This window comes from Lactuca saligna, chromosome 4, assembly GCF_052625555.1.
Source record: "Lactuca saligna cultivar CGN05327 chromosome 4, ASM5262555v1, whole genome shotgun sequence".
Lineage (NCBI taxonomy): Eukaryota > Viridiplantae > Streptophyta > Magnoliopsida > Asterales > Asteraceae > Lactuca > Lactuca saligna.
Genome location: NC_136420.1, coordinates 42938493 through 42966097, shown reverse-complemented (window position 1 = coordinate 42966097; position 27605 = coordinate 42938493). Strand labels below are relative to the sequence as shown.

The 27605-nt window shown below is 31.1% G+C and overlaps 2 protein-coding genes and 1 long non-coding RNA gene across 3 annotated transcripts; all 3 read left to right on the top strand.

Moving 5' to 3' along the window:
* The first annotated feature begins 1743 nt into the window (after positions 1-1743).
* LOC145038455 (uncharacterized) lies at positions 1744-2473 on the top strand. The gene is made up of 3 exons (XR_013679383.1): positions 1744-1827; positions 1958-2010; positions 2089-2473. It is a non-coding gene; the product is annotated as an uncharacterized LOC145038455 (long non-coding RNA).
* Positions 2474-16361: 13888 nt separating this feature from the next.
* Positions 16362-18411, top strand: LOC145039538 (uncharacterized). Its single transcript, XM_078987574.1, has 8 exons — positions 16362-16454; positions 16572-16842; positions 17224-17317; positions 17409-17536; positions 17618-17711; positions 17785-17920; positions 18040-18200; positions 18309-18411. Exons 1-8 carry the CDS (start codon positions 16362-16364, stop codon positions 18409-18411), a joined length of 1080 nt encoding a protein of 359 aa, XP_078843700.1.
* Positions 18412-21467: 3056 nt separating this feature from the next.
* On the top strand, positions 21468-27600 carry LOC145039537 (uncharacterized). Its single transcript, XM_078987573.1, has 9 exons — positions 21468-21540; positions 22661-22906; positions 23157-23306; positions 23435-23602; positions 23685-23876; positions 23969-24404; positions 24499-25439; positions 25566-26630; positions 26834-27600. Exons 1-9 carry the CDS (start codon positions 21468-21470, stop codon positions 27598-27600), a joined length of 4038 nt encoding a protein of 1345 aa, XP_078843699.1.
* The last annotated feature ends 5 nt before the right edge of the window (positions 27601-27605 follow it).

Sequence of the window (27605 nt, the reverse complement as noted above, 5' to 3'; positions counted from 1 at the left end):
TACTTTTTAAAATTGTTATTAATAAATATAAAAGTGGGTCCACTTATCTCTCTCTCTCTCTATACCTTTATACTCATCTCTTAAAATACCGACCCTTTTTGCTGCTTCGTTTTCGACTTACACTCGACGAGAATGACACAAGGGAGGAAGGAGGAGTTGGTGGTGATCGAAATCAATGGCTGACAATGGTTGGAGTCCTCACAGTGGCAGCAACAAGGGTGGGAGCGGGTGGTTCGCTAAAGGCTTTGCAGATCGCTAGGAGGGAAGCCGATCTCCGGCCACCCCTATGGTTTAATCTCCAATCGGCAGCCACAGATCAAAGGAGCAAAGCAGTTTCAGTGAGGTGACTAGGCAGTGGTTTAAGGAAGAACTTTTAAAGCCGATGATCTTCTTAGTCTCATTCAACTCGTCACCGGCGACTTCATATGCAGGGAAGAGGAGTAGCAGAAACGACGATCGTTTTGGCCGCCATTAATGGTGAGAGGGGTTGTTTTTGTCCTGTAACACAAGCAATGAAGGAGGGGGGGTCTTCACCTTCGTGGGTTAGTTGAACAATCGAAGGTGATGGCTGGAACAGGGTAACGGTGGTGGTGAGGGGCTGAAGATGGTGGTGGCAATAAGGCTGCTCCGGTGCTCTTCTCTGCTATATTCCTTTTTTGTTGTCGGCTGTGGATGTGGGGTAGCGCTCGAAGTGATTGTAGGGTGTTTGGGGTGATTAATCAACAGGAAAGAAAATGAGGGAGGAAGGGAGCTGCAGAGGTGGTGACAGTTTGTCTTATGGTGGCGATTTGCAACAGAGTGGAGGAGGAGGCGATCCCGCCGTCTGATGTGGTAAGGGAGGTTGCTCCGGCAACTCCCTCGTGGTTCTTCTTTCCGTTCCGGTGGCACACCCATAGAGAGGAAGCAACAACAACTTTTCCTTTAAATTAAATAGAAAAAAATATAAAAAATATATCAAAAAGGGCATTCTAGTCTTTTCAGTTTTCCGAGGGACCAAGATTACAAGCAAACTAGCTCAAAAGGACCATCAATCCAAAAAACTCGTGGTTTGGACCAAAACCCCAAAAAAATGCATACCATAGGGACCATTTTTGCAATTTTGTCTATAGAAAATAGAGTAAATTACTGAAATCATTTTTGTGGTTTGGTCAAAATTGCATGTTTGGTCATAACTTTTTTTTGCACTCGGATCGTCCCTGTGGTTTAATTTTGTTGTATTTTTCGTCCCTATGGTTTGGTAAAAAATACATGTTTGGTCCCTAACTTTATGTATCCAAGGGACGAAAAATGCAACAAAATCAAACCACAGGGACGAAAAACGCAACAAAATCAAACCACAGGGACGATCCGAGTGAAAAAAAAAGTTAGAGACCAAACGTGCAATTTTGACCAAACCACAGGGACGATTTCAGTAATTTACTCAAGAAAATATAGGTTAGGTTCACATAAAATCATTATAAAATATTTTTAAAATATAAAATAAATAAAAAAATTTATTTTTTTAAAAAAGACAAAACTGTAAAATTGGTCACTGTGTTGGGCAAAAATTGTGGATAATGTCCAAAAACTTTAACTTGCACAATTAGTCCAAAATAAGATTTTTTTTGTGGATTTGATCCTTGATAAACTTGAAAGAACTATTATACCCTTCTAATTTCTTTTTTATATTTATTAATCTTTATTTTAATATCCATAAAATTATAAATAGATATTAGCTCCACAAAACCCACACCCTCTCTTTAACAATCAACCCCTTCATCTTCTCCATATCTTCGCTTACGTTTCCTGCCGGTAAACCAACCAGGAACCACGTTGTCCTTCTTTCCGGTAAGTACTTGACCCTTCCACTCTATCGATCTCCTCCCTCTTCGATTATTTCCTTCTACAGTTCTTGAAGTTACTTTTCATATTGTCATGAATTCTTTTTTTTTTTTTTTATTCGTTTCCTTCTTTCTAGGAGCATACCTGAGAAAAATTCACTTCACTTTGTGCATCTTTGATTCTGTACAAGTTGGTTGATTCACTTGTGTTCTCCAATTGATTTACAGGTTCGTTGATTAACTTTTGTTCTTTGCTAACCTTCTCCAGCGCAATCATGAAAGGATCAAAATTGTATTTCCATTTGCAATGGCGAGGAAATGGGTTTCTGGTGTGTAACCTCATGACCATGGACGAGGTGGGAACTGAGCGTTGGAGGCAGGGAAGGAGTTTCCCTGGTGGAGCGAGCTTGACCTAGTGCTATAGAATCGGAGAATAAAACACAAACACAGTCACACTAAATTAAAAAAAACCTAGATCTTGAAAGGTTGCTTCACCTCTAACAGGTTTACTTTGTTCTTGCTCCATTTTTTCCAACAAAACACGATATTGAGATGAAAGAACATTACAGGAGGTCTTGATGATGATAACTTAGGATAAAGGAAAGAGGGATGAGAACTGGGTGAAGGGTAATTCTAGTTTATCAGAGTTTGTATGTGTGTATTTGTTGATATATATATATATATATATATATATATATATATATATATATATATATATATATATATATATATATATATATATAAACATTCGATTAGGTTCACATAAAATTATTATAAAATATTTTTAAAATATAAAATAAATTTTAATTTTTTTTTAAAATATTATTTTCATCGTTTAAATTATGTAAAAAATAATGTTTTTTTATATATACATGAAATATTCTAATAGAATATTATAGTATAAGTATTAAAACAAAATTATTAAAATATTCAAATATTCTATTAGAATATTAGACTATAAATATTCAAAATTTCTAATAGAATATTACAATATTCTAACATTTCTAATAACCACAAAATGACATGTGAAAAATAAATTAATTCTAACAATTCTAATATTAAAATATTCTAACAATTTGTAATTATTATATCAAAGTATTACATAGAATTTATTAAAATAAAAAACCCATAAAATGATATGTGAAAAATAAATTAATTCAAAATAACCACACAATGATATTTGATAAATTGAATGAGAGTGTGACATATGTCAAATAAAAAAAATTCATATATATATAAACATTCGGTTAGGTTCACATAAAGTCATTATAAAATATTTTTAAAACATAAAAAAAATAAAATAAAAAATTAATTTTTTATTAAAATATTATTTGCATCATTTAAATTATGTAAAAAATAATATTTTTTTTATATATACACGAAATATTTTAATAGAATATTACAGTATAAGTATTAAAACAAAATTATTAGAATATTCAGATATTCTATTAGAATATTAGATTATAAATATTCAAAAATTTCTAATAGAATATTACAACATTCTAACAATTCCAATAACCACAAAATCACATGTGAAAAATAAATTATTTCTAACAATTCTAATATTACAATATTCTAACAATTTGTAATTATTACATTAAAGTATTATATAGAATTTATTAAAATAAAAAAACCCATAAAATGATATGTGAAAAATAAATTAATTCAAAATAACCATAAAATAACATTTGATAAATTAAATGAGAGTGTTACATATGACAAATAAAAAAAACCTTATATATATATATATATATATATATATATATATATATATATATATATATATATATATATATATATATATATATATATATATATATATATATATATATATTCGGTTTTGAAATATTTACAATAGACCTCCCATTTTTTGAGAAGCTTCGGTTAATCTCTTTAAGAATAAATATGATATTCATGCATACTAATTCAATTTAATGTATAGTAGAAGTTATCTTTATCGGATTTGTTAATTTTTTAGTGAACGATTTTCTAACTTAAATTTATCTTTTATTGATAGATAGTTATTGTAAAATATAGACAACATATAATTTTTAATCTTTAAATTAATTTATTTTACCTTAAATTTGGAAGCATCTTAAATATTGATGAAAAAAACCTAATGAGGTGTATATAATAAACATTAAAATTGGAGGTAAACAATACATGTTCTAAATAATATAAGGTGTGACTTGACGATAATGTCATGCCTAAAGTTTTTTCGAGCCTTAGCGAACCACAACGTTTGTAAGATGTAACTTAAGGCGGCAATTTTCTATATAATTAATATTTTTATATTTATTTTCAATTATTATTCCTTTTTATACAGTGCGACGATTTTATAAAGCTTAGCGGTATGTGCAAATATTAGAATCATGGCACGCCACGACAAGTTTTTTTTTATATAACTTTGTAAACAATATGGCAACTTACTCAAACCTTTTTTATTTAAAAAAGATAATGAGGTTATCCCGCTTGGAAATTATTAAAATATATTTTATAAGTAATATTTATAAATTTTATTAAGACAAAATTACAAAAATGGTCCTTATGGTTTGTCAAAAATCACAAAGTCAGTTCAAGTTAATTTTTTTGACCGACATGGTCACTGTGGTTCCCAAAACTTGCATAACTGGTCATTTTTGCTGACACTGTTATTGTTCATCCGTTAGTGTAAGGGTATTTTGGTCTTTTCAAGTAGTAAAGACTGAGTTTGTGACTATGGATAAACCATATAGACAATTTATGTAATTTTTCTATATTTTGTATTTATGATTTTGTGGCTTTTCCACAACTTTTATTTTAAAAAAAATCACTTTAAACCCTTCACTTTAAACTTTAAAAAATATTACTTTGACCTCTTTATTTTCTAAAATTTTGCTTTTAACCTCGTATTACATATAATTTGATTTTTATTAATAACAACTTTCGTTCGTTCACCTAAAATACTTTTTTTATGTGTTTATTTTTATATATTTGTCGGTATAATTTAAGGTGATCAATATTTCGATATTAATTTAGAACTTTCTTTCTTTAATTTTTTTTTTAAAAGTTACATGTTTTTTTAAATAAAATTGTCGGTTTAAATTCGAGTTTGTCTATGTTTCGACGTAATTTTTTTAATGTTTTCATGTCTAATTTTGTGTACGTTTCATATGGATGATTCCAGTCACATATTATATGTTTTTGATTATTTGAACTTTCGTTCGTTAACTTAAAAACTTCATACTTATTTATTTTTATGCACGTGGCGATATAAATATGAGTTTTCTTTTTCTCTATTTTGTATGTTTGGACTTAATTTCTTGTTTGTATGTTTTGGTGTTTATTTTATATATGTTCCTACGTATAAGTTTATTTACATATAATAGATAAAAGTGTAATTATAACCATTGAATGAAATTTGACGATTGTATTGATAAAAGTTACGTGTCGACGTAAAAAACACGAACGAAAGTACACGTAAATAAAAATAAGCATGAAACATAAAAACATTACGTCGAAATGTAGACGAACTCGAATAAAAAAAATTACGTCGAAATGTAGACGAACTCGAATCTATAATGATACTTAAAAAAATGTGAAAAAAAGTTACGTTGAAACGTAGACAAACGCGAATATAATACATTTTTTAAGCTAATGAACAAAAGTTATTATATGTGACCCAAATGATACGTAAAAATGTATATAAAATTAAGCATAAAAATGTATAAAAAAACGCATCGAAACGTTGAAAAACTCGAATAAAATACGTTTTTTTAAAATTAACAAATGAAAGTTATTACATGTGACTCATCTCATTCGTAGGAAAGACACATAAAGTTAAACAAAAAAAAACACTTCGAAAAGTAGACAAACTCGAATTTAAACAAAAAAAAATTTATAAATAAGCTATGTAATTAAAAAAATTAACAAAAAAAAGTTTTACATTAAAGTCGAATCGCTGACCACCTTGAATTATAGTGACTAATATATAAAAATAAATACGTAAAAATAGTTTTTTTTTAGATTAACGAATGAAAGTTATTAATAAAAATCAAATTATATATAATACGGGATTAAACACAAAGTATTAAAATTAGAGGGTGAAAGTTTTCAAAATTCAAAGTGATATTTTAAAAAGTAAAAGGTGAAAAAACCATAAACTTATAAACATAAAATATAAAAAAAAAAGTATATAAATGTCCCCTATAGTTTACATATAGTTACAAACTCAGTCATTGCTACTTAAAAAGATCAAAATACCTTTACACTAACGGATGAACAGTAACGACGCCAGCAAAAATGGCCATTCATGCAAGTTTTGGAAACCATAAAGATCATGTTCGTAACAAAAAAAAACCGAGATTGACTTTGTGAGTTTTGACAAATCACATGAATCTTTTTGTAATTTTGTCTTTTAAAAAAAGTAGATGCTTACTTAAACATTTTAACTTTTATGTACATATGGATAGGTGTCTCATGTGTGAATGAGGTTTGGATTGCGTCGTATCATCAAACTGAAAGTTTCACTAATTTAAAGTTTAAACATGTTTTAGTCATGGGTTACCACTGGTTTGGATAGGTACTGAGTTGTTCTTTTTAAGAATTGATATAAAAATTTGTTGATACTAAGGCCGCGTTTGATAGTTGCTGATTGAGAAAGTGCTGATTGGAAAAGGTCTGTCTGGGTAAGAAATCCTGACTGAGTAAGAAATCTTATTGTTTGATTGTACATCTGATTGAATGTGCTGAGTGATTAAAAATGACCATTTTACCCTTCTGTTATATATAGTGATGGAGTAAGTTCCTGAATAATTATAAAAACATACATATTGGCATACAAAATGTAAATTACACACAAATAAAAAATGTCATACAAAATGTAAATTAAACATAAATCATTTAATATCCAAATAAAAACATAATGAAATTTAAAATAACATAATAATTTAACGTAAAGTAGGTGAAAGTAGGCGGTTTGCAATCTGATCACGTAAAACACACATATATTCAACGGCTTCTGGACCCCATTCTATGCCTTATATGTTTTCTCTATTAATCCCCCCACCTTGGACGTCAGGAGTAACCATAGTGTCCTCGAAATTTCTAAACAAGTCATCTTCTATATTGTATTTCCTTATAAAATTATGGACCGCGACACAAGCAATGACTATGTCTCTTTGCATTGTAAAAGGATAAGGAGCCATTTGTTTTAAGATTGAGAATCTCGCCTTTAATACCCCATAAGCACGCTCAATAACATTTCTAAGTTGTGCATGGGCATGATTGAACCTTTCTTCTCTAGTTAAAGGTCTGCCTCTTCGAAAATCGGCTAACCAATACCTAGTATTGCGGTATGCAACCATAAACCCACGAGTGTTTGTATATGTGGTGTAACGCCCGCAGATCCGGGCTAATCAATTTAAAGGCAATAGGGGTCGAAAACGACTTTTCGACAAAATATTATTTAGAATAAATAATCTTAACCAATTTGTAGAATATTTCACAAGGTTTCCGTACATATAAAGAAAGCCAAAATCAGAGTTATAACGAAGAAGTTATGGCCTGCCGAAGTTTTACGGCAAAACCGGCATGGCATCGGGAAATGTAAATAGTGAATTTACGATGGAGGACTTTTTAGCCTTAGTGATCTAAACGAAAGTCATAGAATATGTTAAACCGAGAAAATCCATAAAAAGAACGCCCAAATCTGACTTCGTATGAAGAAGTTATGATTTTTCTAAGATTCGGCTTAGCAGTGTACAACCCGAAACTCGAATTTTAGTTCGAGCGGTTTTTGGCTTACGCGACCTAAATGAGAGTTGAAGATCTCATTAATAGGAATTCAACGGTAAAAAGACAGACGAAAACGGAGTCCGTATGAAGGATGTAACGACCCGTCTATGGTATGTTGTTTTTATATTGTTTATTTAGAAGTTTGCAGAGGGACTCGGCGAGTCTATTGCCCGACTCATCGATTAGAGACGAGATCTTGTGCAGCGTTTAGATTGGCGACTCGGCGAGTCCATATTCGGGACTCGGCGAGTCCGCCTGCCAGGTAGAAACCCTAACCATTCCATTGAGTATTTGAGCATTTCTTGTGTGAATCTTGAAGTTTTGAAGAGAAGAAGGAGGCTAGATCCAAAGGAGAAGAAGAAGATCCAAGGTCTTGCACCCATTTCAGAGTTTATTGAGGTAATAATCGGATTCCTTCTGTTTCTATGATTGATTCTCCTTTATAAGCATATTTAGCCCATTTTATCCATTCCTTAGCTTGTTCATAGTAGAGAAATCACATTAGATTGTTTAGCCTTCGGATCTAGCCATGTTTCAGTTCCAAAAACGTAGATTTATCACCTTTATGGATCCATTTTGCATGATAGCCCTAGATCTACTCTTCCAAGTGCCTTTTTAGCATTTATATCCTTTTTCATGCATAGGTCACGTAAAGTTCGAAACTTTACATGGTAAACCAGCCTTAGGAACTCAGATCTATAAATTGTATGCAGTGGTTTTGAGCAGAATCGAGTTTTTAGTAACTGCATGCATGTGACTCGGCGAGTTGTTCTTCGGACTCGGCGAGTCGAGTCGCGAGTCCCCGATCCTTCCCCTTTGAGTGATTCCGAGTGGGGACCAGTGAGTAGTAGAATGGACTCAGTGAGTCGGAGGTTAGACTCAGTAATGAAGGGACTCGAAGAGTTGTTCATACAACTCGGCGAGTCTAAGACAATCTTCTTAGATTCAAGAACAACTCGGCGAGTCGGATGCAGATGGCCTGAGTGTTAGAATCGAATGGGAACTCGTCGAGTTTATGCCATACTCGACGAGTAGCAGCGAGCAGGGTTGAGAAATGAGAGCAAGGACTCGGCGAGTTGGCGGCCCAACTCAGCGAGTTAGGTCAACTGTAAGTTGACCTTGACCAGGAGAGTTGACTTTAGTCAGGGGTAAAAGAGTCATTTTACCCCAATGAAGTTATTAGTATTTGATTGAGTGTATTTGTGGAATTGTAGCCGGGGAGATACTGGAGCAGTAGCAGATAGCTTCCAGAGCCACACACTCAACAGCCAGATCACGAGGTGAGTTTCCTTCCAGTAGGAACGGGTCTAAGGCCACAATGCCGGCCCGTTTAGCTAGTAGTAGTTTCCGAATTTCGGTCCGATGCAGATTTTAGTATGTTTGATGCCTTTGTGGCTCAGACAGGATTTATGTGTTATGTGTTATGTGTTCCGGGTTACAGTCCGATGCAGTATGCAGTTTATGTGTTCATGCTAGTTGATATGTTTATGCTATGCTGTGTTCAGTAGTTCCGGACTTCTGTCCGATGCAGTCGGTTTCGGACTTCGGTCCGATGCAGTTAGTTCTGGACTTTGGTCCGATGCAGTTAGTTCCGGATTTCGGTCCGATACAGGAGGCAAGGCCTCAGTAGTTCCGGAATTCGGTCCGATGCAGAGGCAAGGCCCTGGTTAGTTCCGGACTTCGGTCCGATGCAGTGGGCAAGGCCCAGTATGTGTTTATATGTATTGCATGGTATGTGGTAGTTTGGGGGAGCTCACTAAGCTTCGTGCTTACAGTTTCAGTTTGGTTTCAGGTACTTCCGCAAGCAAAGGGAAGAGCTCGGGTTAATGGCATCGCATACACCACAGTTTCAGTTGTCCTGGGAGATGTTTTTAGTTTTTCATAAATGTGATTTGATACAGTTTTGATAAGTTCTACATAACACTTTGCTACTGTTTTGAGATATTGACGTATGAGTTTTATATTATGATATTATCTTAGTATTTTTAGTAATTGTTAAACAAAAATTTTTGGGTCGTATTTTGGGATGTTTCAAAGGAGTTATGAATTCTTCGCGGTCATTTAACAGTCTAAACGCCTCCTACTGTTAAATTTGAGATCGGTCGAGAATTAGCTAGACAGAGTCTAAACAAAAGTTGTAGATCTTGATTTTACCTACACATTGAAAAAAAGAACGTCGAAAACGGAGCTCGTATGCGAAAGTTATGATTTTTCTATGTTTGAAGGCTGATACGCAATAGGGGTGACGTGGCACCACCAGAATTGGACACGTGGCACCACCAGAAGGTTGCCACATGCACCAACTCGGCGAGTAGGCCAGTCAGCACCCCTATAAATAGAGGTGCCGAGTTCCCTCATTTCCTCACCCCTCAACCATCTTCTTTCTCTCTCTAAGCTCCCTAACCCCCCTAAAAGCCTAAGTAAACCCCTAGCACCTAAAGGAAGCCCCGAGGCTCCCGGAGTCCCGAGAAAAGAGACTTTCGGCTCTGGAAACGCTGCTCCAGCGAAGCCCGGTTTTGCGAAAAACCCGTTGTAAGTGAGCTACGCCTACGCTAGTTTTAATATAGCTTCTAATTAATTATAGTAACATTATTAGGACCTTAAAATAATTGTTTGGGCTATTATTATGAGTTATATTGAGTATTATTTAACGCTTATATAATAATAATACCTAGACTATTAATTAGTCACGGTTAACGTCAGACTAAACCCTAGTCATATTGATACTAGGTTTTGTCAACGATATTGTTTTAAGAGCAACGAAGTGCTGTCCGAGTGCCGACTCACCACCTAATCAAGTGAGTGCATAGTCTCTTTCATGAACATGATTTTAATACAAATATTGATTGAAATATTAATTATATGTTTATGTGCGAGTTAATTGATGTTGCCTGAAATACGTGTTAAAGAACATACCTGATTATATTTGATAATTTAGGATAAAGAGTAGACCTAAATTAAATATGAGGAATATTGGGTAGTATATTCTTACGAGTACAAGTGAGTTATACCCAGTGAATAGAATTTAATATATGTTATTTATCCGGGAGTATGGATTAGACATAGTCATTGTTCCTAGTTCGAGAGTATGGATTAGGCATGATCACTCATCATTAATCCGAGAGTATGGATTAGTCATTCTTCCTTCGTCCGAGAGTATGGATTTGGTAAATTCGTTTATTTCTGATCCGGGAGTATGGAGTAGGTAAAACGACTAATCTTAGGTCCGAGAGTAAGGATAGCCTCGTTGTGAGGATCGAAGGGGTGAGATAAGAGTTTTTTTTATATATATGGTGAAATTGTATATTTTGTGAGTTTTAAACTATATATATGGTATAACATTGTGGGATTGAAATCCATATGTATTCACCAGGTTTCCCAACCTGACCCACTCAGTTTATTTACATCACAGGTGTTGATATGAAGTCACATTACACTGAGAGATTTAAAGAGATGTAGATCACTAGTGTAAATAAATGTAAGTTCTGTTTATGCTTATGTTTCTGTATTAACGATGACACTCCAAACGTTTTGAAATGAATAAAATACGTTTCTTCGAAAATGTTTTAATAACGTGTTTATCGTGTTTTTCTGGGAACAAATTTCGCAACATTTTTATTAAAAGAAGAACTCTGATTTTTATAAAGCATAAACAAAATCGGTCTTTTCTGGCCGTGAAAATGGGGATGTCACATGCGGCATCACAAAGGTAATATTTATCTGCAAATGAATGTGACATATTATATAATGACACATATTGTATAAAGAAGATAGATAATAAAAATTATATAAAGATTACAAACCTGGTGGAGGAAATGGAAATCCAGAAGTCGAATTGAATGCAACTTCTTTCAAAACTCTTGAATCATGTGCTATACCCTCCCATCCAGCCCAAACAAAGGTGAATATCATATCAAAATCACAAATTCCTATTACATTTTGAAAACATTCTCCTTTTCCTCTTCCTCTATAACGAGTTTGTTGATCAACGGGTACAACCGCATGGACAAGAGTTCCATCTAATGCACCTATTGCTCCGGAAAAAATGTTTTTTAACAGTCTATGTCGTTCTGAGTTATGTCTTGTTGGATTAGGAGTTGTTGGTACTATAATTTCTTTTGCAAAACACATCATTGCTGTTAGGACCTCGTGAAAACATTGATGAATCGTTTGTGTGGAGTGATGAAATCTTCCCTTAACCACGCGAAAACATTCATTATGTCCTATAACATGTAAGAATATAGCCATCTTCTCTTCAATGCTAATTGTCCTACTAGCTTGTAACCAATTTTTTTGGGTAAAGTGGTTGCGTAATAAAGCAAATGCCTCTTGTGTAAGATGCATCATATCGAAACATTGTGTAGGGTCTCCGTACATCAAATCTTGCGTATACGCAATCGTGATCTCTAATTCTATGAATTCTGATTAGCCTGTGTCAGTTTGACGTCAGCCAATAAAACACAAGTAAAAGAAAAGCTACAACTTCACCATCGGAAACCATACTTGACCTGTTACGATAACAAAAGTCATATAACAAACGTCATACAACAAAAACTAGTAAATAACAAAAGTCATATTCAATATCCAAATATCATCCAAAGTAACAAAAGTCACATAACAACAAAAAACTAATACACATCATCCAAAGTAACATCTAAAAAATTCATCAAACATAGGATCCAAAAGTCATGCGAATAACAAAAAGTCACGCAACAAAAAACTAGTAAACATCATCAAAGGTAACCATACTTCCTACCCGCACTCATTACCCACGACTCACAACTAGTATGCGAAAGTCGTAACCAAACTTTTCTAACATCGGCACTTTCACCAAATAGCAAAAGAGTGGTCTTGTGTCTTTCATCTTCTTCTCCCCATTCCATTTTGATTAATTTCTCCATACACACATCAACATCCTTATCTACTTCACTTTTTTCAACTCTTTCATTTTTTTCCACTAACGACCTTGCAAGCTTAACAATCTCCTATTCAACTTCTAATGCCCTTGCATCTCTCTTTTTTCCACCAACTCTTTTGTTTCCACCAACTTCTGTATTTTTTGAACGCCCCGAAGATTCTTCACTTGCACCTACGTGTTGTGTTGAGGTTTCCATTGTAACATCATCATCAAAATCTTGGGCACTAAACTCTTCTACAGGATGAGGGAGTGTAGAAGATGGCCCCCAACTTTGAAAGCCAGTTGAGGTCGACCCTTCAAATAGTTGGGTGCAAAGATTAGGAAACAGCACGGGTTTAGTTTTCAATGACAACATGAACTTGTTCAACTATTTACAGTTTTCATAAATATTAGTATTTTTTATAAAAATAATTATAATAGTATTCGTTATAGAAATATTACCTTCCCTTCTTCCTTCCGTTGTTCATCAGTCAGGTTAAATTTATTTTTTATAGGGTCATATATATTGCCGGTTTTGTTTTTCAGTTTCACCCAAGCAACATATTTTGATTTGTAGTAGTCAAAGTGGTTTCTCATTTGGTTCTGATCAACCTCTTTACCATGTTCGATCATCAATTTTTCCCATACTATCTTCCATGAACTAGTCTTAAGCCCAGAACTCTCACGACCATTAGTGGTTAGTTCATGGATACATGCATCAAGAAAAGTTTTGTCCTCACTTTCGTTCCAAACCAACATCCTAAAACATTAATATTTAAAGTAATTTATCATATGTTTTATTAAGATAAACAAAAAACAAATTCCAGCTTTCATAGCTTATAAACAAAAATAATAATAATAATAATAATAATAATAATAATAATAATAATAATTCACAACATTGTCAACATAGCTTATACACAAAAAAGATTTCAAATTTTGTTCCAAACCAATATTGCCATCATAACTTTTATATTTCATAGCTTATAAACAATAAAAAATATATGATTTTTGATTACATAGCTTATACACAACCAAGTTTCAGATTTCATAACATTATAGCAACATGAATTTTTGATGTCATAACCAATTTAAGATTTCATAACATTAGACCAAGAACAATTTTTTATTTAAAAACCAATTTTTGATTTCTGATTTCACAAAAAGGGCTACAATTCAAAACAATAATAGCAATCTACTCATCATTTATTACGTATATAATGTTATGAATGACTCATTTGATGCATCATCAACACAATACACATGATACTCCGTAGTTGTTTCTATTAAAGCTGCAATTTTGTGAACAACGGTGACAAACAAGAAAGCAAAGCCTAACTGCAGTTTGATACAAGTAATTTCATAGATTATACAATGAAAAAAATTATGGTTTCATAATCTATACATACATTATACACAATTAATGTTATACACAATTTTTTTTTCTGATTTCATACTCTATACAGATTATACATAATTTTTTTTTTCTGATTTCATACACTATGCACAATTGATTTTAGAGATTATACAAGTAGGAGAAGATGCTATAACCTAGCATTTTCGGATTTCATAAAGTATGTAAGAGATTTTCGGATTTTAGAGCATACCTGTGTTGAAGATTCTAGCGGCTGGAGGAAGAAGACGGAAGGAGTGTAGATTTCCGGCTGGAGGAAGAAGATGACGATTGAAGGAAGAAGCTGGTGATCTTGCGCTCTGATTGAACTTGTCGAAGGGAAGGGAGAAGCGCTCTGATTGAAACCTGTCGAAGGGAAGGGAGAAGAATGGTTGCCGCTTTTTTTTAGGTCACGAAGGGAACGACAAGGGTAGGGAGGTCTTTTTTCCAGTCAGGCGCATCTCCCTGGCTGACCTATTCAGCTGATTGACTCATACCTGCTGACCGAAACAGACTCATTTCAAACAACACCCGGCTGACCGAGTAAGCCAGAATCGCTGACTCAGACGAGTCAGACGGGTTTCAAACAACCCCTAACTCAATTAAGCAGAACAAAATTTTTACAAATTTATTTTAGTTCATTTCATTAAAATTGATGTATACTTTAATCTGTTTCTAAGAGATGGTTTTCTACATGTTCATACTAATTTTTATATTCTATTGGAATGGAATCACGAATTCCAATTTTGTTGGAATGAAATCATGAATTCTAATTATGTTTGAATGGAGTATTGATATTTTCTCACTGATTTATACATGTTCTACAATTCTTAGTTATTGATTTTGGTGCAATTTACAAGTCTACATATTTTTCCAAAGGAATTTAGTTTTTTATTTTTTATTTGCTAATGTATTATTGGAATATAAACTACAATTTGGTTTGTTTTCACATAAATTGATGTTTAAAGTGACCACAAAATTGAAAGTGATTCTAAACAACATTATTATTTTAGAATGTATTAGTGTCGATGTTAGATTTTGATGTTTTCTTTCCCGTTTTAAAAGTTTTTTTAGTTTTATTCTTTAACAATAAATGTAATTCTTAACAATTGTTACTCGTATTCTATAAGAAATAATTTATTTATTATTTTTATTCTTCAATTGATTGTTTAAGAATTTGTTATTCTACAAGTTCTTAAAATCATGATCAAGAAATAGGTTCAAGAATATTTTTATTATTTATGGTTCAAGAATATTTTTATTTTTTAGTAAATAATATATATATATATATATATATATATATATATATATATATATATATATATATATATATATATATATATATTCTGTCAGAATGTTCGAATTAAAATAATTATAATTCGTAAAATCGGATTTTTAAAATTAATAGAATCTATGATCCCTTAAAATACGCAATATTCTTTTATTAAATTTATATTAATTGACTAAAATACTCTTGTAATTAAATTAGATGATATTTTTCAATTATATTTAATTTAATAATATATATTAATCATTTTCTTAAAATAAATAAAATTGATTGGATCACATTTATATATACAATAACATAATAATCACTTTGAATAGAATAAAATAAGCATATATATATATATATATATATATATATATATATATATATATATATATATATATATATATATATATATCTCCCTTTCTAATAAATAAATAGATTGCACATAAAACTGCCATGTGTCAAAGTGTATACATGCCACATGTCACCATAATAAACTTCAACAATTCGTTTACATTCATTCAATTCAAAATTCAAATTCAAAATTTCTAATTTCTAAATTCAAAATATACATTTACATTCATTCAATATTCAAAATTCAAAATACGATATAACCTATATCCTATAACCGAGTATAATATCACTTACTCCAAAAAATCAGCTCCTAAATTTTAGTAAATCATTTTTAATTTTACAAATTTACATGCATACAACTATACATAATACAGATATAGATACATATATATCATATCCCTAAAAATCAGTTATTGATATTCTAATTTCCCTCTTTTAAACCCCTTTAATTCCAATATTCACTACCACATATACGATTTACCTTATTTTCCCGCACATTCTTTGTTGTAAGTCTTGAAATTATCTAATCAATTCCAAGAAATCAGCAAATCAGTTTTAATACTCCAGAATCTCACCTGCATTCAAAAACATTCGGTTTATACTTATACATAGATATATAAAGAATATAAATATAAATAACTCATATCCCTGAAAATCAGCAAATAATTCATGATTACTTTATATTTATACCTATAAATACCAGCAAAATATCGATTGATGGTCATTGTCTTCTTTATTGTTGTCTTCAAAACATTTTCAGGGGCTAATTCTCTTCCACATCTCTGCATCTACCTGGCTACTATTGATTTTACTCTTATACGGGATCTCGATGTCTTGAAGGACAACTTCACAATGAAGCTTCGTGTTATCAGACTATGGACACTTGACAATTACTACAACAAAAATGAACTTTTCTCTATTGAACTTATTCTAATGGATGAAGAGGTATATTTCATATATTTTTTTTTTGTTATTTATATATTTACTGTTTATAGTAATCTTTATTTTTTTTATTAATCGTATTTGCACCACACTTTTTCTTTACACTTTTTCTTCATTTAGGGTAACAAAATCCAAGGTTATGTCCCTAAAGCTTACATTTACAAGTTCAAAAAACTTCTAAAAGAAGGTGAATCTTTTATCATCAAATCTCCAAATTTAGCAAAGACGCAGGAAAGAAGCTTTCAACTTACCAATCAACTACAAAAGCTTGCTTTGAATCTGGACAGTATTGTTACTCCGTGTGACAATTTTTCGGGATCAGTAAATGGCTTTGATTTTGTTGAATATCGGGCGATTATCGATGGCACTGTTCCAGATAATATGTCATTGGGTTAGTATTTTCTATTTAATAATTTTTATATTATCTTTCAAACATGCATATATAAGACATTAACAATTAACAACTAACAATTACATATCGTTTTTATAATGACAGACCAAGACTAATTCAATATTAAAAACTGACATATTTAACTTTATTTCAATATTGCATACCAATTAATCACCAGTAAGAATGTGTCACGTGTCACCTTTTTTTCACATGTCTGAAAATGCCCTGGTATGGCTTCTCCAAAACCATATCATTACTTTTTACTGCAATAAATATTCTAATTTACCTGTCTATTTACATATTCTAAATAAAAATATTATATTCTAACCTTCAAATAAATACTAATTTTATATGTTTATTGATATTTATGTTTATATACAGATGTTATCGGATTGGTAGTAGTAGTTGGTGAAATGGATGCTCGAAATGCAGATCGAAAAAGGCATAGGATCAGAATACAAATCCAAGATGCCAAGTATGTTTTTTTATAACCTACAACTATTTTGTGTATTAACTCTTAAATTGGAATAACATTTTTTAAATGTAATTTCCGTCTTTTTTGTTAGTGGTTTGCAATTGGATGTTAACCTATGGGGCGATTATGGTTACACATTCTTACATTATATCCAAAAGAATCCAAACAATGTCCGCATCGTCATAATCCTTCAATTTGCAAAGATTAGTGTTTGGCAAGGTATAAAGTTTTTTTTATATTTTATATTCTAATTAGTCTTAATTATTTATTACTCATTCGGTTTATATACTTTTTTTATAGATCGCCGATCCGTCAATACGTACTATGATGTATCGAAGTTCATCATCAATAGTGACATTGATGACATAAATGTTTTCAAAAAAAGGAATAAAACGTTTTACTATGTTTATTTTTAATAATAAATGACATTATATCTTATAATTTCTAAATATGATGTTAATTAACAGTTTGGATCAAGACGGTCCCCATGAAAACTCAAAGAGTACGTTCACCTATATGAAATCTAATCGAAGTTCTGAAAATGATGATTTCCTGCTTAATAATGATTTGAAAACAATTGCTGACATTTTCGAGCCAGTTGAGGTAACACAAAATCTGAAAGATATTGATGGAATTATTGCATTTCGTTATTTATTTTTCAATACAACTTACATTCCATTTCTATCGTTTTATTCACCCAAGAAAAAAATATGTTATTGTAGCGACAATTAAAGGAATTCTTCAAAATAAAGATTGGTATTACCCAGCATGTACAAACTGCAATACCAGGGCATTTTCAGACACACCTTCTAATGAAGCCAATGTCATCGGATCATTTCAACACGCAAAATATGAATGTCGAAATCCAAAATGCACAAAAACTGTAACATCAGTTATTCCAAGGTTATTGTTGTTTGATATACTCATTTTCAGTAAAATATAATTTTACATCTTATGTTGACTAATTTTGATGATTTTACAATTCCCATAGGTTCATGATTCCGGTGCGTGTTCAAGATCATACTGGAAGTATGACTCGAACAATGTTTGAACAAGACGCGAAGAAGCTCTTAAAATTTCTGCGAAAGATTTAATTGCAAGGACAGCTCGGGTTAATTTTTTTACATATATTCCTATTTTTTATTGTATTTATATATAATTTCCTCTGTTTATGTTTTATTTGCAGCTTGGTTTTGGTACTGCCTTATACCCCTCTGAAATTAATGTCTTGAAAGATATGAAATTAGCTTTCATAGTTTCTATTTCAAAATACAATCTTGAAAGGAACAACAATCAATATAGTATTTTGAAGAGTAGTGATGATGACAAGTTGATACAATAGTTGGAAAAAAACTTTGTCGTTTTTGAGGTGATTATACTTCAATTTATTCTGATTATATACAATACTTAATAAAAATTGTGGTGGTCTTCTTATATGTTTTATACAGGGATGTAATTCACAATCGTTTGATGTTGGTACCACTGATTATGAATCTCAAGATAACAAGAGTATAAAGGTGTTGTACAATTTATCTAAACTTCTAATTTTTTATCTTACACCTTCTTACCCTTTTAATAATAATATTTATTTCTTAAATTAGGATGTCATATCTCAGACTGATGATAATGTTACACCGACCAATGTTTTCAAATCGATAGCCACAAGTCCAAAAAAGAATTTTGACACATCAACGGGTTTGAAGCGAGCTCTTGAGGACGTATTTGTTTTGGATATGAATGACAAGATGTCGTCATCAAAGGCTACAAAAGTTGGAGTGGAAGATGGACAGGTGAAATTTTTGAAGGTGAAGTTGGAAAAGTGATTGATTTTGATTGTGAGAAGAATAATTGGTTTTTTTTAAGTTTGTTGTTGCGGGTATTAAGACATTTTCTGATTTTCCTTTAAAATTCCATGAATTTGGTTGTTTTTTGTTTAAATTGTTTGTTTCTAAACAACTTTTCGGATGGATTTATCTTATGTGGATGAATTTGATGGTTTTTGTTTTATATTGTTTGTTTCTTAAACTAATTTTCATTTATGATGGAATGGAATCATAATGAATGGAATGGACAAGGGAATGGATCATTACATTCCTTTACATACCAAATTAATTTCAAACCAATCCATTCCATTCCTCTTTATAATACCATACTTTGGATTTATGTTATGTGGATGAATTTGATGGTTTTTGTTTTAAATTGTTTGTTTCTTAAACTAATTTTCATTTCTGATGGAATGGAATCATAAATGAATGGAATGGACAAAGTAATGGATCATTACATTCCTTTATATACCAAATTAATTTCAATCCAAACCATTCCATTCGTGTTTGTAATTCCATTATATCATACTAACTCATCACTTATACAAATGAATGCTTTCAAACAAAAAAGTATAAAAATTGAAGTATTTTTACGTGTATTTGGTTATCTATAATCAATCCCTCTACTTTTTCTGTACTCCAGCTATAATGGTTTTGAAAGGATTTTCCATCTGAATGATGGATTTAATTACGTAGTTGAGTATACACCATCTCCACTACTCCTTGCAAATGAATGTCCACTAAAATGTTTGCTTTAACATTCCCGAAGTTCTCCAAACAAGAAGCAGAATGACTGTAACAATAAATATCAATTCAAGATTAAAACTTCTTAGATTACAATTACATTCTAAATATAAAATCAATTAAAATTAAAATATTCATGTTAATAAGAAATACGAAATCAAATATATTACAAGGCTATATATCTTTATATTTTGGACAAACAAATATTAACACATGAACTTACACCGTAATTAATACAAATGATTTTGTGTTGTATAAATTTTCAATAAGTAAAGTAGCCAATCATTCCAGTAGCATGTGTTCTTCTGCATTTATTTTTATTCTACAATACAACATATTAACAAATTATCCTATAAATACATGAGATATTTCTGAAAACACAAAAACTTAAACCATGCAGAATTATGTTATGTTGTTGACAAAACTGATAAACATTACCCACCATACAATCGTATATCGTTTCTATCTCAACATAATCCATGTCATTAATAATTTTTTACTGAAAATTAATAACTTTGACATTTTTTCATAAACATAAAACTCATACATTTATTATTTTAAATGAGAATACAAATACACTAAGAACAAATATTATATGATTAATGTTAAAATTATATCTCATTAAGATTAAAATTAAAGTGAACATGAATTTGTCAAGATACATTTTCTCGCCTGTTTCTTCTTCCCACTGATAAAAGAGGAAACATTGATCAATTATGGTATAAAAACAATTCAGTGATTTCGTTAACAAAAGCTATAGGAAATCAGTTACAAGATAAAGTCGTGATTGAATTGACAGAAAGGAAATCATCATTTTTTTTTAAAAATTTTAAATACCCTACATATTAACACATAAATCGATTTTAATACCTTTTTTTTTAAAATTATCTTATTAGATTTTTTATTTTATTTGAAGCTGTTTCAAATCAATTTGTTTCAATCAAATCTCATTTTCAGGCTTCAATTTAGCTAACCATATATAGAAATCAGTTACTTATCTTTTTTCCTTTAAGGTTAATCACGTCTGACTTTTCCATCCATTATTTGCCTTCAAGTTTACGAAAAATCCATCCTGTGAGGAGCGTCTTTATTTCATTGCTAAGTTCCTGATTTGGGTATCATCTACAAGAGTATAACACCCTGCAATTTAATCATGTAAGTTTTTGTTTAATTTTTCTGTCATATTAATGAAAATTGCACAATTACTCATTTTTTGTTGTTGTTTATAACTATAGAAATGAATACACATATAACTTTCTATCTGAAACTATACATTTAATAGAATGACTGAATATGTAACTTTGAACGGTGTCCTACCTCGAACTGATACACTCCCATAATGGTAAGAGCAGCAACTAGGTCTTCAACAGATAAACCCTAACTTCTTCATCCTTCTTGATGACCATCGGAACTTAAACTAATATCCTTCGTCTGTCTGCAAATTGTAATTCATTTCGAAATTTCTCCCCCAAATCATCACCGTCACCCTATTAAGATGAATCCACTGATGGATATCAACATGCACGTCTGTTGAATGGAGTTTATGGATTATTCGTAGCTTTCTTCGTGATTTATTGGGGATTATGTCGATGATTAAAGCTGTTGATCTGATGCATATATCGATTGAAGAATTTTGGTGGAGGTGGATGAGTTACGGTATGCGAGAGTTAGGGTTTAGACGAGATATTTTGATTTAGGGATGGATAATGTAAAGACTTTTCGTTTGCAATTTTGACTGATATTTTGATCTATTGCCGGCAAATATTATACCCAATAAAAAAAATATTGGGATAATATTTGTAAATAAAAAAAAAGATATTAATATATTTTAATGTCGTGGAAAAATCCCTCCATATGACCCACAAAACTCAGATTCTTACTGTTGACGGACCATTTTTTTTCATCTATAATTTAAAACTGCATTTAAAACCCTTGAATTTTCATATATTGAATAATAAAACACAATATAAATTTTGTAAATAATGACTTATTAAATTTGGTTATATATTATTCTTGTGATTGACTTATGTCAAATTAATACATGTTAAAGTTGAGATGTTTTAAATATGTTTTCATTTTATAAAAAGTGGAATATGTAACATAACCTAAAATTATAAAAATATTAGTTTATTATATATATAAATAATAATAATAATAATAATTTAGGATAAAAAAACAAAATATACAATTCATGGATATCTTCATAATTATTTTTTTAACCTAATTTTTATAAGCATAAGATTAAGCTTTATGTCTTTATAAATGGATTTACTTTTAAATTATTCATCATATTTTATATTTGTTTTATAACATTTCAATTAATTGTAACAATATACATAACTAATTATTTCGCATACAATTTGTATTTTAAATACAAATTCTAATTATATTTATTTTCTTTTTATAGATGATAGACTATAATATGGACTCTATTTCTGCTAAAGAACGAAGAAAGTTAAGAAAATTATATTTGGATAATAGTAGGATTAGAAGATTATTTAACATATCAACGGATCGTACTTCATCTACCTCACAACCTTTTTACATTACCCAGAACGGTAATTATTTTCTACGTTAACTTTTTATTTTTTTTGTAGAATTAATATGGCATGTGTTAAATAATATAAACATTTCATATCTATATAATTAACTTTAATATTAGTATTTTTTTTCGTTATTAAATGTATTTCAAATTATATGTACTTATTAATATACATGAAATCTTCTGTTACATTGCAATAATTACATGAATAACAAGTTATCTTTTTTTTTCCAGCTTCTTCTACCAATCATCATAAAAGTCGAACACTCTCATCAAATCACATACCATATTATACATTTTCAAATGCCATCAACTCAACCAATTCATCAACAATCACTCACAGTTATTCATCCAAGCCGTTTTCTCCGGGAGTGCACAACTTAAAAAGAAATTCTGCAAATGTATCTCCTATACGTATATTTGACCTAACAATAGATGATGCTATTAATGCTCCCAATATTATTCAATCCACAGATGGAGGTATATCAAAACCCAATAATCATAAATACAAAGATAAGTTAGATACTTAAGTTATATGTCTTTATTGTTTAATATGTTTTTATTTTATGCATCCTATTTTATATATGTTTATCAACATATAAATCAATATTTAACATGTTGGATTTTTTTTTTAACTTAGGGTATTAGATAAAAATTTAATTAAACTTTGTTTCTATTTTTTAACTTGTAACCGTAATAAAATTTTAATTAAACTTTGTTTCTGTTATAGATTCCAAGAGAAAAATTTATTCCACTTTAGCTAAAGAGCAACGAAAACTAAGAAAGTTATATTTAGATAATAGAAAATTCAAAAATAAATCTACCTTATCAAACGGTCAAACTTCGTCTGCAACGCCATCTGTTAACACCAGCCAGAAAGGTAATTATTTTGTGGACTTTCATTATTTTTATTATCCATATATATGTTTATTTACATTACCCAATTGTGTTTAAGTTTCATTATTATTAATTAGTTTTATTATTAAACAAATTTGTAATTATATGTAGTTGATGTCTTCAATCGTCGTCAACATTTACACTCTTCAAAAAAGTTCACACATATTTCGTCTCAAAAGGAAAATGTTAGCTATGACAAGACTCCTCAACGCCATTCTACAAACTTCCAATCTCCTTCAACTCTGAATTCTAGGACTCCACTTTCCAATATCTCAAATGGTATGCATATTAACTACATTATACATTATCAATTATTTTACATTAAATTAACTACATGATTAACAACTTATTTTTCTTTTAGCTATTTGTAACAGTCAACATAATGGTCCAAAACCCTTATTAAATAATCGACGATATCCTACATCTTCTAATTCCAAGAACTCAAAAAGAAAGTTTGCACATATATCTCCTATACCTATATTTCACTTAACGACTGATGATGATATTAATGGTGGAGATATTATCCAACCAACACATGTTGGTATATCAAAAGGTAACAATCATAAACAACATTTTATATATTCTAAGTTGTTAATTATAATTTTTATTTATATTTACATTTTTTAAAAATGTTATATTTAACAGGTTATTTAGATCATGGTGATCAAAATGTTGTTTGTGAACTATGCCATGCTAAATTATGGAAAAATGAATCTTCAAGAGGCAATAAAACAGGGAATAAGATCTTTTCTCTCTGTTGTGGTTATGGGAAGGTAGAACTACTTCCTTTAAAAGAACCACCGCAAAGTTACAAACAACTTTATCATGCAGTAGATTCTAAAAGCAAATACTTCATGAAAAACATCCGTCGTTACAATTCAATGTTTTCATTTACGTCGATGGGTGGGAAAGTTGATTCATCAATTAATAGAGGAAACGCACCATACATATTCAGGCTTTGCGGTCAAAATTATCATAGCATCGGAAGTCTTCTCCCTTCAAATGGATGTCAACCAAGGTTTTCTCAGTTGTACATATATGATACCGAAAATGAAACCTCAAATAGACAGAAATGTTTATGGTATATATTTAGTTATACTTTTACTTTCTATGATCACTTTAACAATATTAAATTTATATAACTGATGTATATATTACAATAATTTTATTTACAGGGGAAGCAATCATCCTTCTATATCGACTGATGATTCAACTAATCTTCAAATTATAGAAGATTTGAAGCTTATGTTGGATTCAAATAACGAGTTGGTCAAGTGTTATAGGATGGTTAGAGATGTTTTTAATTCAAATCCAAATGCTAATCTAAAGTTACGAATTATTGGAAAAAGACAGCATGATGGAAGGACATACAACCTACCAACTGCTTCTAAGGTCGCTGCTTTAATTGTAGGAGACATTGGTGATTTTGTTGATAACAGAGACATCGTTGTTCAAACTTCGTCTGGATCTCTACGCCGTATCAGTGAATTACATCGTTCTTACCTTGCTCTACAGTATCCTCTACTATTTCCATATGGTGACGATGGTTATAGAGTTGACATCCCCCATAGAGGTGTTACGTCTTCGAGCAATAGCAAGCGTCCAAACACTACAATGAGAGAATTTTTCGCTTACAGAATTCAAGACAGGGATAATTCTTTCTCATTGATTTTGAATTCAAGAAGGCTTTTTCAACAGTTTTTGGTAGATGGTTATACAATGATTGAAAGCGTGAGGTTATATTACGTACGAAAGAAACAGAAAGTTCTTCGATGTGAATCTTATGAGAATTTACGTAACTTTCAACATCAGGGGAATAAGAACATTTCGGAATTTGGCCAACGTGTTATATTACCATCTTCTTTTACTGGTGGTGCAGGTTACATGATGCAAAACTACTTAGACGCCATGTCTCTTTGTAAGTGGTTTGGATATCCTGATTTTTTCATAACCTTTACGTGCAATCCAAAATGGCCCGAATTTCGAAGATTTCTTAAGGAGACTACGCTTAATCCAGAGGATAGACCTGATATCCTATGTAGGTTATTTAAGATCAAACTTGATGCGTTGATTAAAGACCTACGCGAGAATTCAGTATTTGGCATGGTTAAAGCAGGTATTTAAATTTATTTATTCATACTAACCATATTATATTATAATGTTGTGTTTTATTTAAAATATAGTTATATTACATACATTATTTAATTTTTTATTACAAATTTGTTTATTTCGATATATGCAGTTGTGTATACAATTGAGTTTCAAAAGCGCGGGTTACCTCACAGTCATATTTGTCTATTCATGGAACCTGATTACAAGCTTCCTACCGTGGAACACATTCATCAATTTATTTCAGCTGAGATTCCAAGTATTCACCAAGATCCTGCTTTGTATTCACTTGTGAAGGAGTTTATGATACATGGTCCATGTGGTGCTCAAAATGTCAATTGCCCTTGCATGGTGGATAACAAATGCTCTAAAAACTTCCCAAAGAATTTCTCTGAACATACTTCAATTGATGAGAATGGTTTTCCTATATATAGGAGAAAAAACGATGGATCGTTTGTAGAAAAATCTAGTGTCCAGTTAGATAACCGAATTGTCGTTCCATACAACAAATATCTGTTGAAAAGATACCAAGCACACATAAATGTTGAATGGTGCAATCAGGGATCTTCTATCAAGTATTTATTCAAATATACTAATAAAGGTCCGGATAGAGCTACTTTTACTTTTGTACAAAACAACAATGGTTCTGATAAGGATGATATAGTCGATGAGATAAAAGAATACTATGACTGTAGATATCTTTCTTCATGTGAAACATCTTGGCGAATTTATGGATACGATGTTCATTATAGACATCCTTCAGTGATGAGACTTCCTTTTCATCTACCTAATCAACAACAAGTTGTCTATGGTGCAGATGATGATATCGATGATGTTCTTAACCAGCCTTCAGTTGCTTCTTCGATGTTCACGTCGTGGATGGAGTGCAACAAAGTTTACAAACAAGCAAAAGATCTAACTTATGTTGAATTTCCAACAAAGTTTGTTTGGAAGCTTGATTTAAAAACTTGGAAGCCAAGGGAGGTCGGATATTCGATTGGCAGAATTCATTCAGTGTCACTTAATCTTGGCGAAGCATATTTCTTAAGAATTCTTTTAAACAAAGTGAAAGGACCAAAATCATTTGAGGAAATCCGCATGGTTAATGGTGAAATATGTCCTTCATTTAGAGATGCATGTTATGCTCTTGGCCTCTTAGATGATGATAAAGAATACATCGAAGCTATTAAGGAGGCAAGTCAGTCTGGATCCGGTTATTACTTACGTTTCTTATTTGCTACATTTACAATCAACAACAAAGATTAAAATCTCCAGGTACTATAATAATTCTTTACTTATTTATTAAAATACATTTTTAAATCAATATACGATATTAATTTATTGAAAAGAACACATTTGTTTATATATTTATTGGTTAATATTATACCAATTTTCTTTCAGGTTTATCACTTAATGAAGATCAAATTAAGAACCTGACTTTGTTTGAGATTGAACAAATTTTACTTCGTAACAATTCAAGTCTCAAAAAATTTACAAGGATGCCTATGCCCGATGTTGATTCTGTATCCTCTTCAAACAATCGTCTTATTAGTGAGGAGCTAGATTATGACATACCAAATTTAAAGAATGAGTTTGATCAGCTTTCTATTGCATTAACATCTGAGCAACAAAACATTTTTGATGATATAATGACTACAATAAACAATAATGAAGGAGGTGTTTTCTTTGTCTACGTTTATGGTGGAACGGGTAAAACCTATCTTTGGAAGACATTATCGACCGCAGTTAGATGTAATGCTAAAATTGTTTTAAATGTTGCTTCAAGTGGGGTCGCTTCTTTATTATTAACCGGTGGCAGGACAGCACATTCAAGGTTTATAATTCCTTTGGTTCTTACTAAGGTTTCTATTTGTTCCATATCACCAGATAGTGAACTCGCCAGTCTATTACGAAAAACCTCATTAATCATTTGGGATGAAGCACCCATGATTCACAAGCATGCATTTGAAGCTTTAGATCGAACTTTGAGAGATATATTCAAGTGTCATAATCCTAGAAACGAAACTTTGCCATTTGGAGGGAGAGTAATTGTTTTTGGAGGAGATTTTAGACAAATTCTGCCTGTTATTCCAGGTGGTAGTAGACAAGACATTGTTAATGCTTCATTAAGTCATATTTATGGCAACAATGTAAAGTCTATCAACTAACCAAG

What these genes read in the sequence shown, in the direction of transcription:
- LOC145039538 (XM_078987574.1), top strand. Translation starts at nt 16,362, where the DNA reads ATGAAGCTTCGTGTTATCAGACTATGGACACTTGACAATTACTACAAC. An exon ending in TTCAAAAAAAGGAATAAAAC is followed by an intron (nt 17,712 to 17,784) that starts GTTTTACTATGT and finishes GTTAATTAACAG; the next exon opens with TTTGGATCAAGACGGTCCCC. An exon ending in ACATTTTCGAGCCAGTTGAG is followed by an intron (nt 17,921 to 18,039) that starts GTAACACAAAAT and finishes ATGTTATTGTAG; the next exon opens with CGACAATTAAAGGAATTCTT.
- LOC145039537 (XM_078987573.1), top strand. Translation starts at nt 21,468, where the DNA reads ATGTCGATGATTAAAGCTGTTGATCTGATGCATATATCGATTGAAGAA. An exon ending in ACTTTCCAATATCTCAAATG is followed by an intron (nt 23,603 to 23,684) that starts GTATGCATATTA and finishes TTTTTCTTTTAG; the next exon opens with CTATTTGTAACAGTCAACAT. An exon ending in ATTTGGCATGGTTAAAGCAG is followed by an intron (nt 25,440 to 25,565) that starts GTATTTAAATTT and finishes CGATATATGCAG; the next exon opens with TTGTGTATACAATTGAGTTT.